This window comes from Sardina pilchardus, chromosome 12 (genome assembly GCF_963854185.1).
Source record: "Sardina pilchardus chromosome 12, fSarPil1.1, whole genome shotgun sequence".
In the NCBI taxonomy this organism is placed as follows: Eukaryota; Metazoa; Chordata; class Actinopteri; order Clupeiformes; family Clupeidae; genus Sardina; species Sardina pilchardus.
The window spans coordinates 8,882,781-8,907,491 of NC_085005.1; the positions used below are offsets into that span (position 1 = coordinate 8,882,781).

The 24,711-nt window shown below is 42.3% G+C and overlaps 1 protein-coding gene and 1 long non-coding RNA gene across 2 annotated transcripts; one reads left to right on the forward strand and one right to left on the reverse strand.

Moving 5' to 3' along the window:
• The first annotated feature begins 1,269 nt into the window (after positions 1 to 1,269).
• Positions 1,270 to 24,711, forward strand: LOC134098328 (uncharacterized). Its single transcript, XM_062551358.1, has 5 exons — positions 1,270 to 1,548; positions 1,831 to 1,944; positions 2,035 to 2,268; positions 24,319 to 24,455; positions 24,660 to 24,711. Exons 1-5 carry the CDS (start codon positions 1,270 to 1,272, stop codon positions 24,709 to 24,711), a joined length of 816 nt encoding a protein of 271 aa, XP_062407342.1.
• LOC134098082 (uncharacterized) lies at positions 4,405 to 23,924 on the reverse strand. Its single transcript, XR_009941005.1, has 6 exons — positions 23,848 to 23,924; positions 15,896 to 15,992; positions 15,674 to 15,767; positions 5,297 to 5,376; positions 5,043 to 5,174; positions 4,405 to 4,822 (listed from the first exon to the last, which is right to left on the reverse strand). It is a non-coding gene; the product is annotated as an uncharacterized LOC134098082 (long non-coding RNA).

The window sequence follows — 24,711 nt, forward strand, 5'->3', positions numbered from 1 at the left end:
AACGGGGATCTCTGCGAGTCCAATTGGAACAATACAATTAAAGACTATTGCAGGCTACCTGTTGACACAGTTCATGAGCACGCATGTCATTTTGAATAACTACCATTACCAGTCTAATATGTATGCAATGATAAGTTCGAAAAAACAATGAAGTAGGCCTAGGCTATACTAACAAACTAAACAGACTTCTGCGTAAAACAGCGATTGAACGGCTTATTGTTACGCAATAATGTGATTCCCATAAACGTCATAAACGACGCAGTTAAAAAAAATCCATGCATCTGTTCTGGATGGAGCGCAAAGCAACACACAAACAGACTGATCGAAGAAAGCAAGTTCACTTGACTATACTTCTGTTCTGCTTTAGCCTAGATAGCGAATTCACATTTTGTCCTATAATCAAGGGGTTGCGTCTTCATTATGGTGAGTTTGGGGGAATTTTAATGATATTAGCCTTGGCATTTAATTACTATTTATTTGTTTCCAGGACTTGTTCCCCCTATCTTCCCACTTTTTAAACAAATCATATAATAGCCTACTGTGCATTTGTAAATGATAATAATAGTAATAATAATAATAATACTAATAATAAGTTAGAGTAATAACAATGACTGCCTATCCATTTCACCTTAACCATTTAAAAACGGCATAGGTAAAGACACGTCTTGATTTATTTTTAGGCCCATGTGAACAGCTATTCACCAGCGGCCACCGGGAGAGCAACCTCCCAGGTCAAGTACCTATCCAGCTCACAGTATATCCCCACTGAAACTTCAAGAAGATCTTCAGTATCGTCCACTACTTCAACATGCACCAGTGCAGATTCCTGTGATGAGGTGAGACCATTTAAGGGTTTACATTCATGTCAAATTCAAATTGAGAGACATCAATGGCTAAGACTGGTCTTCAAACTGAGAAGAAAGTTGGTGTGTGAATCACAACACTGATAGTGATCACCTCACATTTCACTTGCAGGAGCTGACAGAGTTCACCTCCAGATTCATCTCTGCAGAGGCTCTGGAGCGCACACATCCTTCTCTAGAATCTCACAGACCCGTTCTCACGGTTACCTCACTGAGGCATAATGTGAACCTCAGGGCTGAGATTTTGAAGGTTGCTCGAGACGCTGCCTCAGCTCAGGAACAGGATTTGAAGATGAACATCAACAGCATGAAGAGAGAGCTGGAGAGAATGATGAAGAGCAGACAGGAGGAAAGAGAGAGGAAGCTAGCTGTCCTGCTGGAGAGCAGACAGACCAGGGTAGCAGAAATGAAGAAGTGGAAGGAGGAGAAAAGAGACATCTCCCATCAAAGAAGTGCAGGAGGAGAGTGTGCTGTTGCAATACTCAAGGAGGCAATTGTGCAGTTGCCCAGGGTAATACATGGCCTTGACCACCTGAGATTGGTAGAGATTCAGGAGCAAAACAATAGAGAGGAAGAGAGGGACTGCGAGGAGCTTAGAGCATGGAGAGAGCAACATTTACACTTGGAAACCATCATCAAGGAGCAGACCAGAGACACAGTGGCCAAAGTTGCTCAGCTCTGGAAGGTAAATGATAGGAGAAAATAGAATGCACGAGAAAACTGCTATTGAGTTACTGAAAAAAAAGATGCAGCTCTGTTTTAATCTGTTTTGTCAAAATATTGTCTGAAGTGCTTAATCGGTGTATAATTTCTTAAGATAATACAGTACTCATACGTTATAGACATGATAGGGAATGTGTAGGTAACACATTTCTACCACGTTGGAGCTCTGCTTGAAATTGTTCATTCTCCCCCTGTCTGCCTGAATGCAGAACATTGTAACATATGAACTATTTTGTCATTTCAGAGTTCCCCCTCCACGTCAGAGGAGCTCCATACGGTAGTCCAGGCTCCTGTTGCTGATGCTCTGAAGAGTCTAGAGGAGGAAAATAGCACCCTAGCTCCTGTGATTTCATCTGAGGTATAGTTGGTGCATTAATGTCAGAAGAACAGGCTTTCACCATTGTAGTATTGTCAATTACAAGATGCTATTTTCCTATCAACAATACAGGGTGCTGTGACGATGGCTCTGCCATCCAAGCTCCCTCCTCTGCCATCAACACTCCCTCCTCTGCAAACCAAGCTGCCTCCTCTGCCATCAAAACTCCCTCCTCTGTCAGCCAAGCTTCCCCCTCTTAACCTGCCCCTTCGGAGAGCATTCTGCAATCCAGTTGCCCCTCTGCCTCCCATCCACAGGAAGACAGCACAAGAGGACCTAGAGAGCATTTCAGAACATTCCAAACAGGTGAGAGAACATTTAGCCCATCAACCATATACCTCACCATTATAACCCAGCATAGGTTTAGAGTTTCATGGTGTACTGTATGTTCACTGTAAAATGTTTCACTGTGAATTTACAGTAAATTGCTGGCTAATAATTGCATGACTTTCACAGTAATTTACCGGTACTATCTCACAGTAAATTACTGTGAATTTCATGTTTTACTGTAAAAGTCATGCAACTCAGTAGCCAGTAGGGATGCAACGGTTTTCAATAATTTATTGAACCGTTCGGTTTGGCCTGTTCGGTTCAATAGACTCACCTAAACCGCAATATTTCGGTATACGCGACATTAAACTTTTTATTTAATACAAGGTTATTGCGCGCGCGTAGCCTGGGAGCGGTAGAGAGGAGTGCTTAGGACCCGGGGGATGCGTTTTCTCTGACTGTTCAGCTTGCCTCTCGTCAACCTTGCAACAACCAATCAGAATTTTACTGAATTTCCCAAGAGCCAATAAGCGCGTTGAAATGCAAATGAAGGAGTCATGTGAGAGGAAACAAACTTTACCGGCGGCTGCATGATCATGGCGACATTTGAAGTAGCCTAGCCCACGAACAAGGCAATAAGACCGTCAGTAAACAAAGCACAGTGTGCATTGCAAGCACTGCTTCACAACGATCACCTAATAAAGGTAACACATCCAACATGTCGGCCCACTTGCGCCTTCATCACCCGGCTGTAACCTTAAGTGGAGCAGCACGGAGAGTTAGTTTGCCACCGAAAACCCAACCATCCATTGCTGCAGCCTTTCGACAACAATATTCCTATAATTCCCAAAGACATAACGAATACGACGGCGTATTAGGGCCACGTATATATACTTTGTAAAGACGCAAATTTGCCACTTTAGAAGGTCGAAAATTTGCCACATTATGAAGTCTGTGTGTAACAGTGTAACCGGTGGTTTCTGCCCTGCGTTGATTGCTCGCTAGAGTAGCCTAAGAAAGCGTGACGCCGACACAGCTGAGTGTATTCTCTTTTTGATAGTTTACTGGAAAATATTGTAGGGATGGGAGGTTATAGGAGATGGGGAGGCTGACATGTCATTCCAAACTCGGGTCATTTATTTTCCTGACGTTGTACATGCTAGGCTACGGGCAGCGGGAGGTGTCCACTCGAAAAACAATAAACTCACTGCTAAATCAGTCAATCGCTCGTCCACTCGTCAATCACACAACTCTCTCGCACACACACGCACACACACACACACACACACACACGACAGGAGACACAGGGGAAACAGACACTTTGTGAAGTGGCAAATTTGCCACTTTCTTCTCGGAATATTGCCCCCCCCCCCCCGACAACAGGTTGCAATAATGTTCATTTCATTGTTCTAATATTTTTAATGCTGCACTGCACTTTTGTCTATGTATACATTTTTTACGTTCATAAAAGAGGACAGAGCAGGCACTCCCAAATCAAATATCCATTTGAAACTACACATAATACTACCTCGCCAATTATTTTGAGAAGATTTTCAGAATTGTTCACTACTTTTTTGAGGGTGTATAACAGTTAAGTATTTTCTTTAAATGTGTGAAGAACAGTGAGTTTATTAAATAAATAACTACACATTACTTTATGCTGCACTGCACTATGGATAACATTGCCTGTTTATGACAGAAGGCAATGATGGTGTTCTTTTCTTTTAATACATTTTTGTGATTCTGCTTCATCTGTGTCAGGCTATGCATTTAATATTTTCTCTGCAAGTGTAAGTAGAAGCACATTTTTGATTTGAAATAGAAAAGGCATAGCCTCCTGTATGCTAGAGCCAAGATAATATTGATATATTGAAACCGAACCGTTACCGTGGCCCAAAAACCGTGATACAAACCGAACCGTGGCAAAACTGTACCGTTGCATCCCTAGTAGCCAGCCATTTGCTGTGAATTTACAGTATCATGTTGTGTATAATCACAATACCATACTGTATATTTTAATTTTTACTGTAAAAGTCATGCAATTTATTAGCCAGCAATTTGCTGTGAATTTACAGTGAAAGATATTGTACATTTGAACATTTGATTTGTGATTTACCTGACCTATACCAACATGTTTTGGATCTGGTCAATAAAAGCAACAACAAAAAAAAAACCATTTGAACTTTTAATGAACACTTTTCAATGAAAATCATTGAGCAGGCCATACAAACATTATAATATGAAGACATAGGATTGAACAAAAAAATATTGTACAGGCCTGAGACGGTGGAGCATAACCTTGTCTGATTTGACACGGAATGAGTCAGGGGGTAAATAGTGCAGTGTGTAAGTGCAGTATGGCAAGTCCATGTAATGTAGTATGTGTGCTCAGGATGCGAATGGCATGAGGAAAGAAACTCCTCCTCAGTCTTCTGTTTTAGCCAAGTGGGATCAGACGTCTGCGTTACCTCAATGGTTTAAATAGTCCATGGTCAGAGTGTTAAAAAATGTTGGCCCCCTGTCCGTCCTCTTCTGGTCCTGCAGGGGTAGGGTGGTGCTCTGATGGTACCTTCAGCAGTAAATCAAGTATCTGTAAAAGAGTACAATAGGCCCTGTCCATGAATATAACTAATACAAACTACTCAAACTAGTAATCTTTTGTGAAAAATACCCACATTAGCAACCTATAAGTCAGGTGCAATAGTTACAGTATAAGTAATGCAGATGTCGGGTGCTTTTCTTTTGATAGGAAGGATATTTCAAAGTGACCCCATAGTTCTGAGCAATAGTATATCTGTGTGATATCATACCTAAGTGCAACACTGTCTCCAGCAGCTCCAGCCTTTGTACGTACACCACCTTTCTGATGCCTTACATCGATCGTCCCCCATTTGACTTGCAATAGCAGCCTTTGGCTCCACACTGAGATTGTGACATGGCACCTAAAAAATAAAACAGCAATTGTCATACACCTTGTCATTGTTGAGCAAGATTTTAAAAAAATGAAGCATTAAAAAATAAGTAAGACAAGTCAATGAAATGTACAAACAGATATTATAATTACCTTGTGAAGGCACCCTTGTCACCACCACCATCACCATCTACTGTATGTTAATTCCTGGTATCAGTTTATTTGTGAGGGCTCTGTCAATAAAAGATAGGATTTAACATAAGTATGCATTCTATACAATACACTTGAAATAATGAATATGCTCAGTTTGGCAGATATTCACAACACTTTACATTACCACCAACACAATGGTAAACATGTGTAGCCCTCTTTTGCTTCAGAGGGGTGTGCTGTTGTAACCTGGGTCCTAGGGTATGGTTCTCACCTGTTAAGCCTGCTGCTGTTTAACCAGAGTAGCTTAAGCATCCCTATGGTATAAAGGTTATACTTTGCTCTATATAACCAGTGAGTGGAGACGGAGTCAATATAACACAAAATAATGTATTATGAAACACCATAAAATTACCATATGGCACTGCAATTGAATAAAACAAATATAAATGTACAAAAAGTATTCCAATATGCCTAGCCACTAGGCAGGAGTCAAATAAACTGAGCCACCTTGAGGGTCAGTCACAGTGGGAAGTTCCCAGCAGTATACCAACAGTCATGAAATGAATACAAATACAATTCTAAGTGGGATATATATCAAAAGAGTACGCTAAAAACTAGTGGTTTAAACGGTATCTATATCAATCAATAAATTCCCTGTGTGGTATTAAGTATAAAAAGACACTAAGGTAAGTATATATTAATTAGTAAATCTCTGTGTGAAGATATGTGTAAAAGCTACACTAAACAGTAGTGAGTAAAGAGGTGAGTATATATTAATTAATAAATCTCTGTGTGGAAATATATGTGAAAGCTACACAAAACAGTAGCGAGTAAAGAGGTGAGTATATATATATTAATAAATCTCTGTGGAAATATCTGTGAACGCTACACAAAACAGTAGCGAGTAAAGAGGTGAGTATATAATTAATTAATAAATCTCTGTGTGGAAATATCTGTGAAAGCTACACTAAACAGTAGCGAGTAAAGAGGTGAGTATATAATTATTAATAAATCTGTGTGGAAATGCGTCTAAAAGCTACAGTAAACAGTAGCGAGTAACCCCGTATACACTCTCACCGATTAACATTAATCAGCATCAACATTTGCAAACTGACAGCAATAGTCTGAGATGACCGGTCACTCAACATACCGTAAACAGACAAAGACATAACATAAAAAAGCCGGCAAAATAAAATAAAACCCCCGTTGCAGGCCTGTTTTAGCTTGTGTTGACAGGTGATGGGTTGTACTCACGGTCCCTTTAGTGACAAACCGTGCACCAGAGTGGAGCTCTGTGTGTGTGTTTCCCGCACAACGGAGCCGCGCGATCACCCAGTGCCTCCAGTAGCAGCTAGCAAGCCGTTAGCCGTTAGCCGTTGCTATCCCTCGAAGCCGGAGGAACCACTGGCTTTCTCCTGGTCACCAGTGGCGCTATCCGGTTGGCGGTGCTCCCTCGACGGCTACTCAGTGGAACCACAGGGGTACCCGGAATCCTGTGGCGCTAACTGAGCAGCAGTTATACTGGAGAACACTATCCGCGAAACGGTTTACTATGAAACTAACGTTATAGTTTACCTCAGAACAACCGCTAGCGTAAACGTCACACTTAGCTAGAAGTTAGCAGCATGCTACGGTAAAATCCCCAAGCTGAGGGGCTGGAAACTTAAATAACAGTAACGTCGATCACTAAAAGGTAAAACACCCGTGATGTCCTGTATGAATTACTCTCTTAGGGAGACGATGAGTTACTACCTACTTTCCAAGTAACCTACTATATCTGTAGCTACTTCAACGTAGAAACCCCATCTTCTATCGTCTCATCCCGGCTCTCTCTGTCTCCCGCTCCGTGTGTGTGTGTGTTCCACCCCTCTCCCCCCACCAGATCCCGCCCATTAAGCAATCTGATAGGCAGAGAGGGGTAGCTGGCAGTTCACTTGTCCTATGACATTTCTTATCTCAGCTATCACGCTAGGTGTCCCCCACCATGAAAACTACAGTTCCTCTCACACAAACCACAAAGTAAACAAAGTAGCAAAATGCTAACGGTTCATATAGGGAGAATACCTTATAAAATGCTAACGGTTCATATAGGGAGAATACCGTATATAAAAATGAGTAAGCTAGTAGCTAGAGGGTTGTGAATTAACCCTGGGCTACACTCCCCCCTTTCTAAAGGTCTGGATGCCCTCATCAGACTGTTGGCTGTTGCCCCAAAGTCCCTGCCCTCTATCCCCTGACACATGCAGTACTAGGGTGACACTTATATAGAGGATATGCAGATTCTCAGACCTCTGTGCACAATCTCTATTGGCTGGTCTGACGGGTTACCAAAATCATTGTAGCCTAATCTCACTACAGGTTTGACATTACGCTTCACCCTCTGTATAGGCTGTGACCGCAACCTATCAACAGAGTCTTCCCTGAATGGCAATTCCTCAGCCTCACTGTGTGCGCTTTCTTGTGAGTTTTCGACCAAGGGCACCACCCCTCCCCACGCCAGTTCGGCATCAGGCACATCCTCAGCTCCAGGGCCATCACTGTCGCCATCTTCTGGGACTTCCTCTTCACCATCAGAGCTGTTCGACACCTCGGAGTCTGCACTGACCTCCACTTCACTTTCTCGGCTGGGGAGGTGGGACCTTGTAAGAGCGCCCTCGTATTGAACCAGTGTCTGCAGTTCCTGTCTGACCAACCTTTCATTGCGACTGGGAAGCATCTCCTCATCTGACTCTGACTGATCACTGCTGGTTCCTTCACAAATCCTTTCCTCTCCACGCCTCTGTGTGTGCTGTCTTGTCCGAGGCACCCGTGTGTGAGTGTGGAGGGGGCTGTTTGGTCTCTCGTGCGCTTCAGGCAGACGGATCAGACACCCAATAGGAAGCAGGTGATCTCTGTGAAGAACTTTTATTGCCTTTTTCCCTCTTTCAGGCTGGAGACGATACACTGGTAGGTTTGGTAACTTCTGTAGGACGACATAGGGTCTAGAATCCCATTTATCCTTGAGCTTTCCCTTCCCATGGTCTCCAAATGCACGGATGAGCACTCTGTCTCCCTCTGCCAGCTGGTGTGGGCGGACACTTGCATCATACCGTCTCTTATTTCTTTGGTGCACTCCATCTGAATTGTCAACGGCCAGGTGGTAAGCTTGTTTCAAGTTGTCTCGTAACTTCTCTACATACTGCTGATGTCTCACTTCCTCTTCTACTTCAATAGGGGTCTCAAAACACAGATCGACTGGAAGCCGTGCCTCTCGACCGAACATCAAATAGTAAGGAGAGAACCCAGTAGAGTCGTTACGGGTGCAGTTGTAGGCGTGTACTAATGCTGCAACTTGTTGGCTCCACTGTTGTTTCTGATGCGGCTGCAGGGTCCCCAGCATGGACAGGAGGGTTCGGTTAAACCGCTCGGGTTGAGGGTCACCTTGAGGATGGTAGGGTGTTGTCCGTGATTTTTTCACTCCTAGCACTTGGAGGAGCTCCTTCACCAGCTTGCTCTCAAAGTCCCGTCCTTGGTCTGAATGGATCCTCGCTGGTAGGCCATAATGGACAAAGAACTTCTCCATCAGTACCTTGGCTACAGTCACTGCACGCTGGTCTTTGGTGGGATAAGCCTGGGCATATCGGGTGAAATGGTCTGTCACCACTAATATGTTGGAGATACCCCGGGAATCAGGCTCTAGTGACAGGAAATCAATGCATACAAGATCCAACGGTCCAGTGCTAGTGATCTGGTGCAAAGGAGATGTTCTGTGTGGAAGTGTCTTCCGGACCACACATCGGCCGCAGTTCTTAATGTAGGTGGCGATGTCCACCATCATTTTCGGCCAGTAGAAACGGTCTCGTGCCAGAGCCAGGGTGCGCTCACTGCCTAGATGACCGGACTCGTCGTGCAGGGATTTCAGGACTCTCACTCTGTATTTCTCAGGTAGAACCAACTGAAAAATGGCTTTACCTTCTGGCTTGCTAATCTTCCTGTAGAGCAGCCCATTCACAAACTCCAGTTTCTTCTCTTCCCTCCGCAGTAGAACAAAGTCAGGATCAACACCAGCGTGGCTAGGAGGCCACACACTGCATAACATGGCCTGCCTGACCTTACTGATGACTGGGTCCTGTTCTTGCGCGACCCGCAGCTCGTCAGCACTCACTTGCTCAAGAGGTCCTGTAGCAATTCTTGTGGGGTATGCATAAGCCTCGGGAATCGCCTGGGGGGAAGCTCCTAAGCTCTCAATGTACCTGGACATCGGGGGGGACTCACGGAATCCAACACGTTGGCACACTGCTTTCACTCCTTGTGGCGACAACCAGCCCTCGTCATTGGCCACATTCCGGGACAAAAGATCCGCATCCACATTCTCTCTTCCAGGCCTGTACTGAAGCCCGAACTCGTAGGTGGACAAGGCGGCTAACCATCTATGGCCTGTGGCGTTCAACTTGGCCGTTGTCAGGACATAGGTGAGGGGGTTGTTATCAGTTCTTACAGTGAATTTGGCTCCATACAGGTAGTCATGGAACTTATCCACCACAGCCCACTTCAACGCCAAGAACTCAAGTTGGTGGACTGGGTAGTTTCGCTCCGGATTACTCAGTTTCCTACTGGCATAGGCAACAGGGCGTAAACCCTCTAGATACTGCTGGTTCAACACAGCTCCTAATCCCTCAAAGCTGGCATCGACATGGAGTATGTATGGCTTGTTGGGATCAGCAAAGGCCAATACCGGAGCATGAGTGAGACAGTACTTGATCTTCTCAAAGGCCTCTGTGCATTCCTGTGTCCATCGGTCATTGAACGGTTCAGATTTCCGGAACAAGGGTTTATTGTCTTTCTTAGGTACTTTCCCTTTCTGTGTGGTAGGGTAACCTCTCGTCAGGTCAGTCAGAGGGCGTACAATGGCAGAGTAGTTGGCGATAAATCGCCTGTAGTACCCGCAAAATCCCAAGAAAGACTGCAGGGTTTTAAGGTCAGTCGGTGGTCGCCACTGGGCCACCGCCCTGATCTTCTCAGGATCTGTGGCGACGCCAGCTGCAGAAACGATGTGCCCCACATACTTGACTTGACTCTGGCAAAACTGGCATTTATCGATGGAGACCTTGAGTCCATACTCTTCCAACCGATCCAGAACTTTAAACAGCCTTTCCTCGTGCTCTTCTAGAGTCCGCCCAAAGACGATGAGGTCATCTAAATAAACCAGGCACTGCAACAGGTTCATGTCCCCAACCACCCGCTCCATTAACCTTTGGAACGTAGCTGGAGCTCCAGAGATACCCTGAGGCATGCGCTCAAACTGATAGAACCCTAACGGGCATATGAAGGCTGTCTTCTCTTTATCTTGGTCGGCCATGGCTATCTGGTAATAGCCGCTCCTGAGGTCCAAAACAGAAAACCATTGGCTGCCGGACAAGCAGTCAAGTGCATCATCTACCCTCGGGACGGTGTACTGGTCGGGAATGGTCCGCGCATTCAGAGTACGATAATCTATGCACATTCTAACTTTTCCATTTTTCTTCCGGGCCACGACGATGGCAGAAGCATAAGGACTTCGGGACTCTTTGATGATTCCAGCAGCCAGCAGTTCCTGTAGGTGGCGTCGGATATCGTCGAGGTCAGCAGGGGCAAGTCTTCGAGACCTCTCTCGAAAGGGACGGGAATCATTCACTCGTATCTCATGCTCCACTCCCTCCGCAAGGCCCATGTCCCACTCACTAACTGAAAACACTGCTGTTCTCTTGGCCAGTTGTTGTGCCAGTCTATCTTTCCAAGCAGGTGGAATAGGCGAGTCTTCAAAACAGAAAAGCTTCGGATCGAGCTGGCCTCTATCACTGATTTCCGCCTTGACCTCAGTAACTACATCAGCTTGGTAGATATGTGCGATAACAGAGCCCTTGGGAATGGCACGCTCTTTGAGACTCTCATTCTTTATCCATAGAGACACAGCACCCTGTTGTATGTGTGAGGGGAGAAGCACACAAGGTGGTGAGGTAACTCCAGCTGGCAGCAGGTCAAGTGCGTCTATGACCAGGATGCTTGGTTTCTCGGTGGTAACAGCGGCTTTGCAGACTGCACGGCGAGATCCACCAGCAGGAATGGTAAGTGATCCTGGACCCGTCCACTTCACATGCCCGGCACACTCATGCCATGGGGAAGACGTCCTCTCACTGCTCTCTGGTAGGGTGTGCACTCTCCAGACCTTGGCTGTGTGACTGTGTTCGGTGTGACTTGTCTCAGCACTAGGTCCATGGTTGAATGACCTGGCGTTGGTGCCTATGATCACAGGTACTTGGTCTGGGCCTGGAGGGTCAGGGCACACAAGTGCTAATATGGGCTTCGGCTGTCGCCCAGCTCCATCTGCAAGGAACTCTACTGATACTGCCACGTAACCTCTGTAAGGGTAGCTTGAGTCTCCTAAACCCCAAATGGCAAGACTGGAAATGGGGTGGAGCGGAATATGGCTTAGATACTTCTGATACCACTGCTCAAAGATGATGGTCACTGTTGAACCACTGTCCATCAAAGCATTACAGCTCCGGCCCTCTATAATCACTCGACTCAAGGAGGGGTTTCCCACTAGACCGTCAGGGATGCTTGGAATTCTAGGGGAACTCACTGCACTTGTCTTGGCCTGGCAGTGTCTCTGGGTGGGCTCTGCTGTTCTGGATGGTGGTGCTCGTTTGGCTTTTTTCAAAGAGCTGATTAACTTGGAGATGACTTTGCTAGAGTCTTCTGCAGCCGTACACTTATTTGATAAATGACCATCTTCACCGCATCTGTAGCAAAAGAATGCGTCTTGGTTCTGAGGCAGTTCAGCAGACCATCTCTGGGTGGCCCCTCTGGTGGAATCATATGGTCTTTTGGGCGTCTCGGTGTCTAGTCTTTCCCTGTCAGCTCTGACGGAGTGCTCTTTAAAATTAACCGCCATGGTCTGGAGTTGGTGCTGTAAATCACTCACTTGCTTCTGAATATCTGGGGGAGCATTCTCACCTCTAGTGGACCGTATAAGCTCTCTATCTGCAATGGCTTGTGGATCATGCTGAGTATATAAGTTGGACAGCTTTGCCTTTAGCTCATCAACCTCTGCTCTCAAACGGGCTGTTTCAGATGTAGCGGATGCGGTATTTTCTGTGGCATTGAACTGTCGCACTGATGCTTTACGTGCACTGGGAGTGGACTTGCAGCGTGCCAGCTGTCGCTCTTCCTCTTCACGAATCTCATGTAAGAGTGTAAGGAAGGTGGGAGGGTGGTGTTTTCTCTCTCTCAGACGTAACTGCACCAACATTAAGTCTGACTCAACTGATCCTCGCAGTAACTGTTCTACTCGGGCCCGGTCTCTTTGGGATGTGTGAAGTCCTCCTTTCTGAACAACCTTGGTCAGCGAACACTCAATTCGTCTCAGAAAGTCTGACAACTTCTCTCCAGCGTGCTGCTGCATGGATCTAAAGGCAATATAAACATCTTCTCCAGACTCTGTGGATCCAAAGGCCTTTTCCAATGCTGTTAGGTAGTCATCAGGGGTGGCGTCAGGGTCGTTACTACGAACAGCCTGAGCTATATCGAATGCTGGACCCCTCAAACATTCGATAATTCTTTTCCTTTTTTCCCGGCGGGGAAGTTCACTTTCGTCGATCATCAGGCGTGCTTGATCTAGCCAGGTGTCAAGGCTCTCTTCTCCAGCAGGAGTGGGAAGGACACCTGAAAAAACTCGTAGTCGTCTGAATGCGGTGCCCTCGTATGGTCTTGTGGTCTTTTCAATGAGGTTTTCCACCACTTTGAAAAAGGTGTCCACGGGAATGGAGGCTGGCACATCAGGAGGAGGGGTTTCTGGCTGGGTGTTGCCTCTTGGGTGGCGTGGCGGTAGCTGTGGGGGTGTGTGGTTGGTGCCCTTGGTCTCAAACACTACAGTAGTGACTTCATCATCTGACCCTCTGAGTATCCATGGGCTATCCCCAGATGCTGGGTACACTTCACTAGGCAGGGCCTCTGCGCTAACCACCTCTTTGCACTCACACAGTACTACAAGCCTCTAAGTATGGGGGTCAAACAGGCGACCACGCACACGCACCCTCCCCAAAGTCTTAATGTTTTGAAGGGTGTTCTCTATTTCACCTACCTCTGTGTCATCAGGAACATCACTGACCACTACGGCATGACTGGGATCTACTCCCTCCCCTTTACACCAGCTCCAAAGTAGCGACATCTTCACAACTGCCCAATGCTCTAATGTATTTAAATGTACAAAACCTTAAATGGCTAAACTATTAACTTCCACTCACTGGACACTAAAACAATATGCTAAATTAATTTTTAAAATCCCAGCGGTGCCTCCATTTATGTAGCCCTCTTTTGCTTCAGAGGGGTGTGCTGTTGTAACCTGGGTCCTAGGGTATGGTTCTCACCTGTTAAGCCTGCTGCTGTTTAACCAGAGTAGCTTAAGCATCCCTATGGTATAAAGGTTATACTTTGCTCTATATAACCAGTGAGTGGAGACGGAGTCAATATAACACAAAATAATGTATTATGAAACACCATAAAATTACCATATGGCACTGCAATTGAATAAAACAAATATAAATGTACAAAAAGTATTCCAATATGCCTAGCCACTAGGCAGGAGTCAAATAAACTGAGCCACCTTGAGGGTCAGTCACAGTGGGAAGTTCCCAGCAGTATACCAACAGTCATGAAATGAATACAAATACAATTCTAAGTGGGATATATATCAAAAGAGTACGCTAAAAACTAGTGGTTTAAACGGTATCTATATCAATCAATAAATTCCCTGTGTGGTATTAAGTATAAAAAGACACTAAGGTAAGTATATATTAATTAGTAAAACTCTGTGTGAAGATATGTGTAAAAGCTACACTAAACAGTAGTGAGTAAAGAGGTGAGTATATATTAATTAATAAATCTCTGTGTGGAAATATATGTGAAAGCTACACAAAACAGTAGCGAGTAAAGAGGTGAGTATATATATATTAATAAATCTCTGTGGAAATATCTGTGAACGCTACACAAAACAGTAGCGAGTAAAGAGGTGAGTATATAATTAATTAATAAATCTCTGTGTGGAAATATCTGTGAAAGCTACACTAAACAGTAGCGAGTAAAGAGGTGAGTATATAATTATTAATAAATCTGTGTGGAAATGCGTCTAAAAGCTACAGTAAACAGTAGCGAGTAACCCCGTATACACTCTCACCGATTAACATTAATCAGCATCAACATTTGCAAACTGACAGCAATAGTCTGAGATGACCGGTCACTCAACATACCGTAAACAGACAAAGACATAACATAAAAAAGCCGGCAAAATAAAATAAAACCCCCGTTGCAGGCCTGTTTTAGCTTGTGTTGACAGGTGATGGGTTGTACTCACGGTCCCTTTAGTGACAAACCGTGCACCAGAGTGGAGCTCTGTGTGTGTGTTTCCCGCACAACGGAGCCGCGCGATCACCCAGTGCCTCCAGTAGCAGCTAGCAAGCCGTTAGCCGTTAGCCGTTGCTATCCCTCGAAGCCGGAGGAACCACTGGCTTTCTCCTGGTCACCAGTGGCGCTATCCGGTTGGCGGTGCTCCCTCGACGGCTACTCAGTGGAACCACAGGGGTACCCGGAATCCTGTGGCGCTAACTGAGCAGCAGTTATACTGGAGAACACTATCCGCGAAACGGTTTACTATGAAACTAACGTTATAGTTTACCTCAGAACAACCGCTAGCGTAAACGTCACACTTAGCTAGAAGTTAGCAGCATGCTACGGTAAAATCCCCAAGCTGAGGGGCTGGAAACTTAAATAACAGTAACGTCGATCACTAAAAGGTAAAACACCCGTGATGTCCTGTATGAATTACTCTCTTAGGGAGACGATGAGTTACTACCTACTTTCCAAGTAACCTACTATATCTGTAGCTACTTCAACGTAGAAACCCCATCTTCTATCGTCTCATCCCGGCTCTCTCTGTCTCCCGCTCCGTGTGTGTGTGTGTTCCACCCCTCTCCCCCCACCAGATCCCGCCCATTAAGCAATCTGATAGGCAGAGAGGGGTAGCTGGCAGTTCACTTGTCCTATGACATTTCTTATCTCAGCTATCACGCTAGGTGTCCCCCACCATGAAAACTACAGTTCCTCTCACACAAACCACAAAGTAAACAAAGTAGCAAAATGCTAACGGTTCATATAGGGAGAATACCTTATAAAATGCTAACGGTTCATATAGGGAGAATACCGTATATAAAAATGAGTAAGCTAGTAGCTAGAGGGTTGTGAATTAACCCTGGGCTACACATGGATATTTCAAGAGTATAGTATTTTAAGTAGCTGCATTCATTCACAGTAGAGCACTCACAATGGTACCAATAAATACATTCAAAACACATTAACACTTACGCCAGGGAAGCAGCTATGGCTTCTAGACGTCATCAATTAGCAAGTAGTGCAATCAGGACAGACCGACTTTACCCGGGATGGTTGATGGAGCCCACTACACAATCATAACAACAAACAGACAAGGAAGAGAGGGGATAAACGTACAAATAAATGCACACATCATAATGCTATACGTAATTCTGTACAATTTTAGTATGTGAATGTGTGCAGGGCCGGACCTACATTATTCTGGGCTGTCTTCGTATGGAAGTGGCACAAATTTGGAATTTTCGAGAATGCGCTCAGTGTTCCCAGGGCAACAGTCCTCACAATGCAATGTCTGTAAACAGAGGGAACAGAGGGAGACTAAGATTAACTAGAAATGCAATTCCAAGGAATTACCAGTGCATGAAATGCAAAAATAGATAGATAATGTAGATGTGGTTACTAAGGTGTAGCTAGGGTAAACATGGTGGTTGCATAGTTTACAGAGAGTTGATAGTGTGAAGGTAGACAGTTTAAAGCTGAAACATTCCCAGTTCTAACTTAACTAATGATTACTATTCATGTTAAAATGTTAACTATGGTAACAATGATAACCAGGTTGATTGGTTAACTTAGCTACTGATTTCATGCAGTAATGGTAAAAATGTTAACTATGCTAACTATGCTCACAGTGCTAACCAGGTTGATTAGCTAACTTAGCTAATGATTTCTAGCAGTTATGCTAAAAATGCTAACTATGGTAGCAATGCTAACTTAAACTAACAATGCTAACCAGGTTGATAAGCTAACTTAACTGATGATTTCTAGAAATAATGTTAAAAATGTTAACTATGCTAACAATGCTAACATTGCTAACAATGCTAACTTGCTAGTGAGGACTTTTATTTTGAAACATTTGTTGCTAGGGTATCCATGGTGGCCACTATCAGGAAACAAGAAGTTACTGCAGTATAATCATGTTGGTTGCTATGGAAACAGTCATAAACGCTTAATTTTAATGGTTGCTATGTTGGTTGCTAGGTACATGGAGTTTTCGTGTAGTTGACTGGAAGCATAGTTGATAACTGACAGTTGGAATGGTTGAACAGTTAAATAGTTGAGTAGTTACAATGGTTAAATGATTTAATAGTGTATTATTGCAGTGAGGACCTTTATTTTGAAACAGTTGTGGACAGAGGAAGTAGTGAAACAGGATCTGTAGTCTTAATGCCTGAGACAGAAGGTGCCTCTCATATAGCGTTTACGCGTCCTCTCTCGCTCCTCGATCCTCACTGATCTACATAAAGAATGATGGAGCGGCAACAATGGGATAGTCTAGCCCTTCTTCTATCTTTCTTTATGTAGATCATTGAGGATCGAGGAGCGAGGGAGGACATATAAACGCTGCTTGAGAGGCACCCACAGTAAATACTTTAAAAGTTGTATGTAGATAGTCTAATTAAAGTTGATAGACAGAATGTTTCATGGATGTTGATAGGCAGATTGTTTAATAGATATTGATTGACAGTTTAATGGGTGGATGAGTGAATGGTCTGAAGAAGATGAATGGATAGAAGGTTGGATGGAATGTGCCTTATATTCTTGTTGAGAGACACAGATACAGCTCTCTGAGAGTAGTTGATACAGGTGTAATCAATTTAACTGGCTAGTCTTAAGAGAGCCAGAGTGTACTCTTAAAGCCTGAGACAGAGTAAATAATTTAAAAGTTGAATGTAGATAGTCTAATTAATGTTGATAGACAGAGAGTTTAATGGATGTTGATAGGCAGATTGTTTAATAGATGTTGATAGACAGTTTAATGGGTGGATGAGTGAATGGTCTGAAGAAGATGAATGGATAGAAAGTTGGATGGAATGTGCCTTATATTCTTGTAGAATGGAGAGACACAGCTCTCTACTGAGAGTAGTGGATACATATACAGGTGTAATCAATTTAACTGGCTAGTCTTAAGAGAGCCAGCCTGAGACAGAGTAGATTGTTTAAAAGTTGAATGTAGAGCATCTAATTGATGTTTATAGGCAGACTGTTTAAAATGGGTGGATGAGTGAATGGTTTGAAGAAGATGAATGGATATAAAGTTGGATGGAATTAGGAGGACTTATTTTGATACTGTTGTGCGCAGAGGATACAGGGGAACAGAATATGTAGTCTTCAGAGAGATTGTAAAGCCTGAGAGAAACTGACAGTTGGTGCCCAGGTGGCCGGCCACCTGGTGTAAGATTCTAATTGCTGCCGTGATGTCATAATGAGCAATGTTAAGTCTATGGGGGGAATTGTAATAGTTTTTAACTAATAGTTTAAAAAGTATAAAAGTTTCAAAGTTGAAAAATACATCCCTCCAATGTCCTAAGTAAGATCTACGTAACACAGTTTGAATGAAGTTTCTACGTTAAACGGTTCAAGCTGAATTGCGTGCGTTAGAAGAAGAACTAGAAATGCAATTCCAAGGAATTACCAGTGCATGAAAATGCAAAAAAATATATAGATAGATAATGTAGATATGGCTACTAAGGTATAGCTAGGGTAAACATGGTGGTTGCATAGTTTAAAGAGAGTTGATAGTGTTTAGGTAGACATTTTAAAGCTTAAACATTCCTGTTCTAACTTAACTAATGATTTCTAAAAGGTATTCTAAAATGTTAACTATGCTAACAATGATAACCAGGTTGATTGGTTTACTTGGCTAATGATTTCTAGCAGTAATGCTAAAAATGTTAACTATGCTAACAATGCTAACTATGCTAACAATGCTAACCACGTTGATTAGCTAACTTAGCTAATCATTTTTAGCAGTTATGCTAAAAATGCTAACAATGCTAACAATGTTAACTATGCTAACAATGCTAACCAGGTTGATTAGCTAACTTAGCTAATCATTTTTAGCAGTTATGTTAAAAATGCTAACTATGTTAACAATGTTAACTATGCTAACCATGCTAACTAGCTAACTTGGTACTGAGGACTTTTATTTTGAAACATTTGTTGATGGGGTATCCATGGCTGCCACTATCAGGAATAAAGAAGTTACTGTAGTAAAATCATGTTGGTTGCTATGGAAACGGTCATAAACGCTTAATTTTGATGGTTGCTATGTTGGTTGCTAGGTGCATGGAGGTCTCATGTAGTTGACTGGAGGCATAGTTGATGATAACTGACAGTTGGAATGGTTGAACAGTTAAATAGTTGAGTAGTTTCAATGGTTAAATGATTTAATAGTGTATTATTGCAGTGAGGACTTTTATTTTGAAACAGTTGTGGAAAGAGGAAACAGTTAACAGGATATGTAGTCTTCACAGAGAGATTGTATGCTTAAAGCCTGAGAGAGAGAGGGCTGCTGCAGGTGGGGCTGGCCACCTGGCATAAGATTCTAATTGCTTAATGATCCGATTGTGATGTCATAGAGGCCAATGTTAAGTCTATGGGGAAATTTGTAATAGTTTTTAATTTATAGTTTAAAAAGTATAAAAGTTACAAAGTTGAAAAATACTTAGCAGCCTTCCCCTATTTAAGACCTACGTTGCGACGTTTGAATGAAGTTTCTAAGTTAAACGGTTCAAGCTGAATAGAAAAAATGAATTTGATCAGCGGAATAATAATAAGAAGAAGAAGCCTTGGAAGAACAGTACAGTGCATTTTCATGCACTGTAATAATAAGAAGTTGAAGTAGAAGACTAGGAAGAACAGTACAGTGCATTTTCATGCACTGTAATAAGTTGCAAAACACACAGAAGATAAAAAGATCATCACTGAAGCACTACTACACTCATATGCATTTTAAATAAACACATAGTTCGGCACAGATTAGGTACTATATCAAACAAGGGGTAAATAAGGGCTATGAAATGAAGAACATGAAGCCAAACACTACCCTTCACAACCTAAAGTGCATCATACCCCCATTCACATCCTTGACACGTCTGTTAATGACAATGGCCATACTAAACTGCAGTTTAGTTAAGGTTAAGGTAGGAGATAAATTACTACATTCATTACAGTGCATGAAAATGCACTGTACTGTTCTTCCAAGGCTTCTTCTTCTTATTATTATTCCGCTGATCAAATTCATTTTTTCTATTCAGCTTGAACCGTTTAACTTAGAAACTTCATTCAAACGTCGCAACGTAGGTCTTAAATAGGGGAAGGCTGCTATGTATTTTTCAACTTTGTAACTTTTATACGTTTTAAACTATAAATTAAAAACTATTACAAATTTCCCCATAGACTTAACATTGGCCTCTATGACATCACAATCGGATCATTAAGCAATTAGAATCTTATGCCAGGTGGCCAGCCCCACCTGCAGCAGCCCTCTCTCTCTCAGGCATACAATCTCTCTGTGAAGACTACATATCCTGTTAAACTCTCTTTCCACAACTGTTTCAAAATAAAAGTCCTCACTGCAATAATACACTATTAAATCATTTAACCATTGAAACTACTCAACTATTTAACTGTTCAACCATTCCAACTGTCAGTTATCTTCAACTATGCCTCCAGTCAACTACATGAGACCTCCATGTACCTAGCAACCAACATAGCAACCATTAAAATTAAGCGTTTATGACCGTTTCCACAGCAACCAACATGATTTTACTACAGTAACTTCTTTATTCCTGATAGTGGCAGCCATGGATACCCTATCAACAAATGTTTCAAAATAGAAGTCCTCAGTAGCAAGTTAGCTAGTTAGCATAGTTAGCATAGTTAGCATTTTTAACATAGCTGCTAGAAATGATTAGCTAAGTTAGCTAATCAACCTAGTTAGCATTGTTAACATAGTTAGCATTGTTAGCATAGTTAGCATCTTAACATAACTGTTAGAAACCATTAGCTAGGTTAGCTAATCAACTTAGTCATCATTGGTAGCATACAATCTGGGCCGAATTAACAACTCATAGGCCCCTGGGCACAAATGTCTGATGGCCCCCACCCCCCATACATCCATGTTGCGGCCATGTCTTTGATCTTTATGTTATGAAATCAGTCTCTTGTTTCTATTATTTAGTGCAGGACTTTCTTCCTCCGCACGCTGTGACATGCCTGCTGACTGTCAGATAAGCTAATACAAATTGTAGGCCTTATATATCTGCCATCTATTGCATATGTGCATTTTGTGTATAATTACAGTGCATGAAAATGCACTGTACTGTTATTCCTAGACTTCTTATTCCTCTTATTATTATTATTCCGCTTACCACTTTTTCTGCAAGCAATTTCTCTTCAACCGTTTAACTTAGAAACTTCATTCAAACTCTGTAACGTAGGTCTTCTAATGGATCGGGTTGGTATGACTTTTCAACTTTGTAACTTTTATACTTTTTGAACTATTAAATAAAAACTATTAAAATTTCCCCATAGACTTAACATTGTGATCATGACACCATAGAATCTTTATGCAAATGTGAACCACTCAGAGCAAATCAGAAGCCTGCGTTGTACACAGAGGCGGGAGTAACAAAAAAATCAGAAAACAATGGCGGCGACCTTGGGGCTTGTAACTGGAAATATTAAATGTGAATTAAGGTTTCTTGACCACCTTTAATGGTTTATTTTTTATACGGTTTATTGTTTATATGCGACATAAATGTGTTCAGGACACACAGATCATTGTAGGTTAACGTAAGCTCTCTAACGGTAGAGATAGCTTGTTAGCTTGTTGACCCATTATAACCTATTGAAAACACGTAGCAACTAAATCGCTAGCCCACTGAAATGAACTACTATCGTGTTTCTGTAGAACATGACTTGTTGTCAACATAAAAACATTCAAACGGATTGTTGTGTATGCCACCTGAACATACTTGGGCTAGATAAACCACTGGATATTATCTGAAGCACTAGACTGTCTCGCTAACTAGCAGGCTATGTAGGCAACAAACAACTTGGACTGGTCCGAGCTTGCTTCTGCCATTATAAGTCCACATCTGGCAGCACATCTGGCATATGTATGCACAAAGTGCGGTTAACATAACAAACCAAACGATTTCCGACTAAAACAAATAGCCGTTATCAAGCCAGGCACAATTGCTAGCCTAGGCTACGTGAATTAAAATAACGCAGACCACGAGAGACCTAGATAGTTAAGCTGTAAATAAAGCTAACTTCACTGAATCAATGTCAACTCCCGGTGTTGATCCCCGTCTTTTGGCAGGCGATTAGGCATACCATTTAAATGTTTACCACCGTTAATAGCCTATTGTGAAACTCATAGCCTGCTTCATCTAAAGTTAGGCTACAGCCAGGATGAATATTGTAATACTTCAGACACTTTGTCACACTTGAGGGAAATTTCCAGTGCTTTATTTATCAACCAAGTAGCTTATATCACAACCGAGTTGCTGTCTTAGCCACAACTCACGCTTTTAACAGAGCATTTAACAGACCTCTCAGTCCAACTCCTTCACTCTCCGACTCCGACCTGCTCAAACAAACACACGCAAACACACGTACCTAAAACTCCACCCCTAAGTTCCCCTTAAAGGGACACAACTATTTCAGGAACAGGTAACAGAACACGTCACACACAATAAAGAGGATACCACAATATGATATCAATGTAATTCGGCTACACAGCCTGCCGAAATGACCGTTGAATATTTTATCAATTTGAAAAATATAGACCTAATCATTCGGCCAATAACGTCGGCGTCGCCTAACTGTGATTTTTGTGTGCAATGCACACCCTAGCTCTTCTACAGTCACGATAATGCAATACAATTATGATGTTTAACGTAGGCAATGTGAGCCTGCATGATAGACAGTAAAAGAATGACCTCTGAAGATTTCACCATTTCTAAAAAAGTAAATTTATGCACGCATATTGTCTACTCAAATTATCTCTTGCTGTGATCCCTCGTGCTCTCATCCTAAATTGCAGAGTTTATTGTAGCAAAAAAAAAACAACCATTCATGGTTTAACCATAAATGCATGACTTCATATCACAACATAATATCGATGTTACAGTAGGTTATAAAATAAACTAAGCCTAGTTTGCCTTTGGACTGTTCAAGAGCTCCATGCTGGTGTGTTATCTATATATGATCAGTTTGGAAATTGTCCTTCTGTTTATCAACACTCATGTCTGATTCAATTACCACCTAGGAACCTCCACCTAATTTAGCAACCTACATAGCAGAGTAACCACTATGAATACCCTATGATAAACCTAACAGCTATCTCAATTACCCTTGCAACAATATAGAAATCATCGCAATCACCCTAGTAATGTTAACAAAGACCACTTTCCATTCAATTCAACTTTCCATTTCCACTTTCTCTCCATCCATTTACTTCCAACTATGTATTCCTTCATTAAACTGTCCTCCTATCAACATCCATTAATCTTCCGATACATCCATTAAACTATTTGTCTATCAACATTCATTAAACTATCTGTCTTATCAACATCCATTAAACTGTCTACCTCTACACAGCCCTTAAACTATGTCTATTAAACTATCTGCCTATCAACATTTATTAAACCACGTCAACCTAGCAACCATGTCTTAGCAACACCTAACAATCTCAATTACCTATTTATAGATCAGTGGTCAATCCTCATTCGCTCAGTTTTACCCCATCTCTCTTTTTTTTTATATTATTTGTGTTAACTACAAATTATATTGTACATTTAATTTTTGGCATTTTCATGCACTGGTAATTCCTTGGAATTGCATTTCTAGTTAGTTTTACTGGTCCTCTTTCCCTTTGTATCGGCACTACTGTATATCAAATTTAAATTAAGTTATCTACCTAAGCCTATGTCCCATGACAATTCTTAAGTCACGTTAGTTAGGAAAGTAACGTTAACAACTCTCATCTGTGTCTGCAATGTTAACTTAATGTTAGCCTGCATGGCTACAATCAGCCACTTTAAAGATAGCTAACGTAAATGTTACTTGCGCCTGATATTTCATTCAAACTTAAACTACATTCACAACGACATCTTACACAGACGTATTGTTGGATATGATATTAACTACCATTCCAGATATTGCACATAATCGTGAAGTTAGCTATTGAAAAAGCTAACTCTGCAAATGTTAGCGATTCTTAGCTCGCTAGCTAATGGCTAGCCAGCCACTTCTAACACAACCGGTTTTGGTAAACATTACAGTATAACACCAATATATTTTTTAAAATTAAATTCCCGTTTCTAAATAACATACAAAAGCACTGTACTTCTTACCTTGGATATGATGGCAGAGTTTGTACAGCTTACACATGCAGAAAAGTGATGATTGAAGTCACTGGTGGACGGCTGAGTTGAAAATTCAGTTGAGGGTGGCAGGTGCGGGTGGGAGGGGTGAACCGACGTTAGAAATCGCCCCACAATGCTGTGCGGTTCAAGTGCAATTCAAATTTCACAACAAGGTGCTGTAATGTGATAGAGCTACTGTGATTTTACAGTAAATGTTTGAGTACAGTAATTTACTGTGAAATAATACTGTAAGGTATTGTGAAATCACAGTAATATTTAACAGTGTTGGACATATTTTTGTGTCAGACAGAAGATGGACAATGCAGTAATAGCCAGTCCAGTCTGCCTGCTGCATACAGTAAACATGCAGCTGAAGGAAAAGCATTGCAGCTACCAGCTAAGCTCTTCTCTCGTACTGTTTGTCTGCCTGCCTGCTGTCTTTCTCTCTCTCTGACACAGAGTGCTGTGGCAGAGCACCTAATGGTGACACCGGATGCGGACGGTCCAGAGGCTACCAGCACATGCTCCTCCGAGTCCCTAGAAGCAGATGACAACGTAGAGCAGGAGAGGGAAAAAAAGAGAAGTTTTAAAAAGAGGTGAGATTGCAACCACACAAAACAGTTAACATGATCCCTCTGAAGAATGTCCTGAACTTGAGATCACTGATGAACTGACACAAGAAGTTGTGGAAAATGCAAATACCTGTCAGTTCAATAGAAAGCAGTTTTGAATCCTTGAAAATTGTTTATGTTGTAATATAAATTGTAATAACTCTGTGAAATATTTTCTTTTGTTTGTAGGTTTTTCCAGTTCCTCAAAAAACTCAACTGCTGCAGTGCCAAAGAGGACTAG

Coding starts and splice junctions, on each gene's coding strand:
- LOC134098328 (XM_062551358.1), top strand. CDS start 1,270: ATGAAGAAGTGGAAGGAGGAGAAAAGAGACATCTCCCATCAAAGAAGT. Junction 1,945..2,034: donor CTCCTGTGATTTCATCTGAG/GTATAGTTGGTG, acceptor TCAACAATACAG/GGTGCTGTGACGATGGCTCT. Junction 24,456..24,659: donor AAGAGAAGTTTTAAAAAGAG/GTGAGATTGCAA, acceptor TTTTGTTTGTAG/GTTTTTCCAGTTCCTCAAAA.